General features: G+C 37.9%; 1 protein-coding gene across 2 annotated transcripts in view; it reads left to right on the forward strand.

Annotated features, from left to right (window-relative positions):
• ANKH (ANKH inorganic pyrophosphate transport regulator) overlaps positions 1 to 2469 on the forward strand; it is a 98580-nt gene extending 96111 nt beyond the window's left edge. The window contains exons 12-13 of one of the 2 annotated variants that reach the window (XM_088130894.1): positions 670 to 706; positions 1776 to 2469. In XM_088130894.1, the coding sequence (XP_087987020.1) occupies positions 670 to 706; positions 1776 to 1789 (51 nt within the window). In that variant the 3' untranslated portion in view covers positions 1790 to 2469. Of the gene's footprint in view, positions 1 to 669 lie in introns of both variants that reach the window. The other variant, XM_007420369.4, reaches the window with a different exon arrangement.
• The last annotated feature ends 4199 nt before the right edge of the window (positions 2470 to 6668 follow it).

Here is a 6668-nt window from a genome sequence, read left to right on the forward strand (position 1 = left end):
AAATTAGGCAAAGCAAGGGTGGATACGCTACTCTCATCCTGCTCCCACTTAGAGGTCATCCACATTTAATATCATGCATGACCTGGGCCTGAAGTGGCAGCTCCAGTTACAATTTCACAGTTCAAAATCTGGAAATTGGAGTTGGCTCAAAATTGAGTGTTATGGATGGCAGGTGTCACTTGTAGGAGTTGTTGTATCGCTCCTGTGTTGGAACACCTACACTGGTTGCCATTTGCTTTCTAAGCCCAGTTCACGGTGCTCACTTTAGCTTATAATGCTGTACATAACCAAATTACTTGGAGGATCCCCTGTAGAGTCTGCCCTGCCCTCCTCAAGAGCATGCCTTCTGCAGGTCTTACCATGAATATGTCCAACTTTAGCAGCTGATTCTGCTTCTTCTATGGCAGGGCCCACATTGTGCAATAAATTGCCCTTGCAGTTGAGGCTGGCTTCCTCTTTATTACAGTTTAAGAAGATTAAAATCTCTTTAGAGTTTAATGATTTAGCATTTACTTTTAACGCTTTATAATTTTATGTGTTACATGTGTGTTTTTCTAAGCATCCAGAGATCTATGGATGGATGCATGGATAGTTAAATGGAACACAGGCAGGTAGGCAACCAACTTGCCTGCAGGCCATCTCCTACAATACTGTTATTTTTCAACCTAGAAAAAGAAGAGGAATGATAATGAGACCGCGACAGAAGGTGAGGATTCAGCAATGACTGACATGCCTCCAACAGAAGAAATGACGGACATCGTAGAAATGAGAGAAGACAATGAATAATAAATGAAAACTGCAGGGACAGGAAGTTTATTTCTTCTCTCACACTTTACTTTTAATAATGAGGCCTTGTTTCTGAAGGTTTCAGATAATGAATTCATAGCATACCAAGTATGCTGGCATGGATGAGGAACTTAAAGGAACAGTCTCTGTTTTTCTTTTCTTCCCCTTCAACTGAATTTTTTTCTCCCATTTCATGCAATTGCAAAAGACTTGGCGGCTATTCAATAGAGGAAGCTTCCGTTCTTGGGACATTCTCCTTTGTCAACCAAAGTCTCTCTGTTGATTCATGGATTGTGTTGCCGTCCTGCCTCTTCTCCTTACCTGCCCCATTTCTTTTTTATTATTGTTAATGAAATATAAAAAATACAACCTTGGGGGGAAAACATTAGCTTTATTTTGCTTGCCTGAACATGACCTTACTCTGTTGATCTGTATCATGGCGGATCCCTGAAATTGGCTTTCTTAACATTCAGTGTAATATATTGTATACTGCTAACACTACCAGACAAGATCCTGAGTTAAAAAGAGTAAATGAGAGATGAAATATGTTAAAGAGACCTTGATAAATGCAGAATAAGACAAAATAAAGAGTTTAGGGTTGATTATATTACCTATGGTACAAAAGAGAGTTTTCCTGTGGTAGTGAACTGTGAACCATCTGTATGGTTCACTAAGCTTGTAACTGTTTTCTAAAAACAATTGTGGAATGAGAAGTTTTACTACAATATTAGTGTCCTATCTAAAACTTTATATTTGATAGAGTGGGGTTCTCATACTCAGTGCTATGCAGGATACTTGAGATGATGGGCAAGCATTTGTTCATAGGGTTGTTTCTGGAAAGGAATGTGGCAACACCCATACACACACCAATATTTAAACCAAAGTAGTAATCTTCTCTTGTGGGGTAGGGGAAAAATAAGGCTGTTTGTACAAACTGCTATATGTGCTAACTTGTATAGCGAATATAATAGCATATCTTTTTCCTTTAGAAAACTTTGAATAGGACTATGTTACTTCAGGAGGAACTTGCCAAAATGGAATGATGTTAAATAAATCAAAGTCTACATTGGGAAAATGGTCCAAACAGAAATCTTGCAGTGCTGTGGAAGAGGGTCTTTGTCAATGGAATTAGTGTTTCATTTGTTACCCATTCACCCGATTGGACTACTTATGCTTTGGTGACTTGGATGCGCTACAGAGCTTGCCAACAGGCCAGGCCATTGGCTTTCATGGATTGTCAGTTACATAGCTAACAAGGATTGTTGCAGTCCAAGCGCAGCGTTAGCATGGACAACACCAGCTTCCAGCTATTGATGTGGAAAGTGAAAGAAGTACCCGTATTTGCTCTTGTCATGCAGCTGTGCACTATTAAGGGGGCTAAGTGGGACCCTCAGTACCCATGGTTAATTTGGTAATTCACATGACATCTTAACACAAGACAAAATATACTGAAACATTTCAAGGTTTCTTTAGACAAATTATATTTTTCTATAAGCTTTACAACAGTGAAATAATTTAATTTAATTTTGCACAAAGCTGTTTTCTAGATTTTGGAAGTGGATAGTTTCGATCAGAAGACATCTTTAAAGATAATATGTCGATCCTATATCAATATATGTGTGTATATACATATTGAATGTGTATAAATATATATATATTGTACATTATATGTAATTTATTTTAGGTTGCAATGTCTTTTTTTTTCCAAAGCTCAGTAAAAAGAAAAAATACAAAACAGAGCTTGTTTGTGCACGAAACTTAACAGTAAAGATGTGTATTCTTTTTGGTAAATGGTGCAAATCAGTACTCAGTTCTGCATAAAGGGAAATAAAATAAGACAAAGTGGTAAATAGTATCAGTTTAGGGTCAGCATCTGAAACTTCAGAGCTAAATCTGCCCCACTGAAAAAATATTAGCCAGCCCGCCAGTGCCAACCCAAAGCAAGAGAAGTGTGTGTGTAGGGAACACTTTCCTGTTATAATAGGGAATGCCAGCAGCCCAGGGAGTCCTGGATGATAAACCAACATCTATTGAAAGTGCTCGCAACTGAAATGTGATTGATTAAAGATAACACAAAAAGCCCCCAGCAGAATAAAAGCTTTCAGATCTGTTCAACAATAGGTTCTTTGTTAAGAACAGAAGAGTATATTTTCTTAATATAATCCATATTATATTCTTGATGTCTATATCACATGTCAATGTATGCGCAGTACTATTTCTTTGTCTATGCACACCCAATATTCGTAAACGTTTCCATTTTCCTGCACTATGACTATTGAACTTTAAATGAGGAAGCATTCCTGGGACAGGTTCCCTGCAGAAATGATTTGCTATTTAGCTAGATGTTTTGTTTAGTATATAGTATGTATCGGACTAAATCAACAGGCTCTAAGTGGATTACAGTAATCTCCAAACAGCACTCATAAAACCAATTGTTAATAGAGTTAATAAAAATATTATGCAGTTTAAAAAACAAAAAGAACCCTAGGAAAGCCCCTCATATCCAACTCACAGTAAAAAAAGAAAAAAGGGATGATCTCCATTGCCTTCCTAAAGGGACCAAGGCTATCTCTGCACACAGAATGGTTAAGTAAATGATGCAGGGAGCCCAGAGTAATCTTCAGAAAATGTGCCACTATCTACTATACCAGAGCACAAAATATTTGCTAGAAATTAGTCTTAAAGCCATAGTCGCATATAGAATGGCCATGATCACACAACACACTAACATGGTTAATTCATGGCTTATTGAACTAACCCCACTTCCTGTGTTTGTGCAGTATACGGAATTATAAACTACCCATACTGGTTGAATTGTCTGAATTTGCACAAAGCCCTGATCCACAAATTAACTAACTACATTTGAACCTAGCAAGTTGTACAACCTGAGAATCTCTAAGGAATTGTTCATTATATTAAGCAGGGACACACACCCAGCAACCATTTTGAATAATGCGACTTCTCCTAGTTCTGGCTGAAGCACATTATGGACTATATTAAGGCTGGTTCTGAACTTGGGGCTTAGTTTCTTCACGTGCTTCAAAGTCTGGTATTTTTGTTGGTTGAAGTTGCCCTCAGTCTCATATTTGTCTCCCACCATGTTTCAGCATCATCGCTAAACTGGCTGAGGAATGGGGATGCTGATGTCCGGCACATCTCTTGGAGAAGTGCTACTACAAGAACATGAGTCTTAAAGTAGATCCCAAAGCCTTTTGACAGAGACTCTCTTTAGTGACGGTGTGAAGTTGCTGCAAAAGATTGTTTTGCCTTCAAGTAGAAGAAATGTTTTTAAACTTCAGTTACTAAGGTAAAGCTAGAAATGTAGAAAAGCTTCTAAATAACAAACCAGCCTCTACATGTGGCAAACGTATCTCCAGGTGCTTGTCAACCTGTCATTTTAGTTCATTGGTTGAATTGTTACAATCAACATTTTAAGCCCTGCACAAAAAGAGGGGAGGGGGTTATTAAGATTTCCTTTTTCACTTTCAAAATCTCTAGACAGAAGAGTTGCTTCAGGATGGTTAATAAAATGGTACTTACGCATAAACTAAAATACAAGCATTGTATTCTAATTTAATTCCTACTCTCCTGGGTTATATCTGCAGAACGTGGTTCACATGCTTCCAACTCAGCTGCCATCAATCACTGCTGTTTAACTGCAGTTTGAGGTTTACTGCATTGTTCGAAGCCAACAGCCGCTGTCTGGGGTTTGCACAAACCAGACTCAATAGGCTAGGACAAACCTTGGGTGCAATAGCCAGTTTGCATTACTCAAAAAATCCTGTTTCAGGATCATAAAGCTTGGTAAGATTCAAGGCTTGGTTAAAAGAAAATGGAAGAACTTTGGGGCTTAGCGTATGGTGCAAACATAAATGTAGTCCTATAGGGCTAGCTCCTGAATGTCCATGCAAAATTTCATTAAAAAAAATATCTGGGAAGATGTTGAGTACATATAATCTGGAATCTGAACATCTAAACTCAGGTATGTGAGGAAGACAGTGGTTTTTCAGAAGAACGGTTCTGCCTGACTTCAAAGCCATTTCAGCTTTGCAACATGATCCATGCTGGAAGATTGACTGCAGTAGGCTATATGTATGAGGTCCAGCTCATAGGAACTAATAATGCTACACTATTCTTTCCCATTTAAATTGCAGGATGCCATCAGTTAATGATATCACCCTGACCTTGTTCAAAAGAACTCTTAAAACCTGGCTCTTCCCCCAGGACTTGGGCTAGAGTGGATCATAGGCCCCTTGTGTTTTATATGGCTCTTTTTAGGGATTGTGGATTTTTTCCGAATGACTCTTCTTTTGATTCTGTTCAAATTGCTTTAAAATTGTATGCCACCCAGAGCAGCAATCAAGTTGGATGGCATGCAATATTTACATACGTAAATATATACTGAGAAACAGAACGTGTCCAGAAAAGGTGATCAGTGTGGTGAGAGATGAAAAATGCATTAACCTAGAAGAACTGGTTGAAAGAACTGGGATGTCAAGTCTGCAAAACAGAAAATTAAGGGAAGATATGCTAGTAGACTTTCTATATCTGCTAGACGATGGAGCAGATTTTTCTTCGGTTGGTCAGATGGGTGACTAGGGGAAAAATCGTAATAGAGTTCTGTAGCAACAAAGCAGGCTGCTTACCTCCAGTCATGATGGAGATGCACAAGCAGAGGCTGGAGGGCCACCTGCAAGAATGCAATACCTTTTTCTTTATTGCACAGCCTGCAGAGAGAGATGGCTCTCCCAATTCTATGATCCTAAATTCTGAAATCATGCCCCCCCCCCAAAAAAGTGGCAAGTAAATCTATGCAAGCCAATGGTCACTGACTAATCATTGCACTTTAGAGTTGCTCAGATTAGCTATATGAACATCTGAAACTGGTGAAATGGCAAAAAACCCAATATGACTTGTAAAAACAGCCAGTTTATTTTAAAAGAAACCAGCAAGGTAATCTTAAATTACACAGAAAAATAATTTAAAATATAAGTTTTGATTCAGATATTTAATGTTTTGAATGCTTATGAAAATACTTCACTTACAGAAGAAAATCATGTTTTGTCTAAGTGAAAATTGGTGAAGATGCAAAAGTCTATGTTTCTTGCATTGTAGACCAAACTCCTTGAAATAGTTAAAAATAATAGAGGAAGATTTCAACCTTCTAATGAACCAGTTCCATTACTGCCAATTCTTCTCATCTGCTTAGGGTTTACACAACAGATTTCAGTGTCAATCTTTACAAAATAGGATTATGACCTTCTGAATGTGGCAGTTAGGAAAACATTTGAACAAACAGCCATTGTTGTATGTTGATAATCCATACTGTATAATAGATTAGTCATACTTTATAGACTAATATAAAAGTTGATTAAGTAGATCATCTTAAAAGAAAACAAAGAGTTTATTTTAAACATGAGCTCCCCTGTGGACATTTTATGGAACTATCCTATGAAAGAAACATGGGGAACTTATAAGTCTCTCTTTCCTATCATGACACCTACCGGCAAGTCACCCAAATAACAATGTTCAGCTGTTCCATATTGGAGGAATGCACAACCTCCATCCTTGGGTGCAGTTAACCCAAGGCAAGCCCCATAAAAGTTGACTCCAGATAGTACTGTAATTTTAATGTGATGGATAATGAGATATCATATTACTATATTTATTTAAATTACATCAAATGTAATTTTGTCCTGAACCCATCTGCTCTGGCAATCTCTAGCCCTCCCTCCCTCCACCCCAACACCAATGATACTACTCAGCCTAAGAAACTCTTGGCCTCTATTTGCAATTGGTGTGATAAAGTGAATTAATCCAATATACCTATAAAGCCTTCACAGATCTGGGAGTAAATCCAATTGACTTCAGCTGAACTGATG

Source organism: Python bivittatus, unplaced genomic scaffold (assembly GCF_059951505.1).
Source record: "Python bivittatus isolate LINGU-HERP-01145 unplaced genomic scaffold, Pbiv_v1 ctg000840_np1212, whole genome shotgun sequence".
Taxonomy (NCBI): domain Eukaryota; kingdom Metazoa; phylum Chordata; class Lepidosauria; order Squamata; family Pythonidae; genus Python; species Python bivittatus.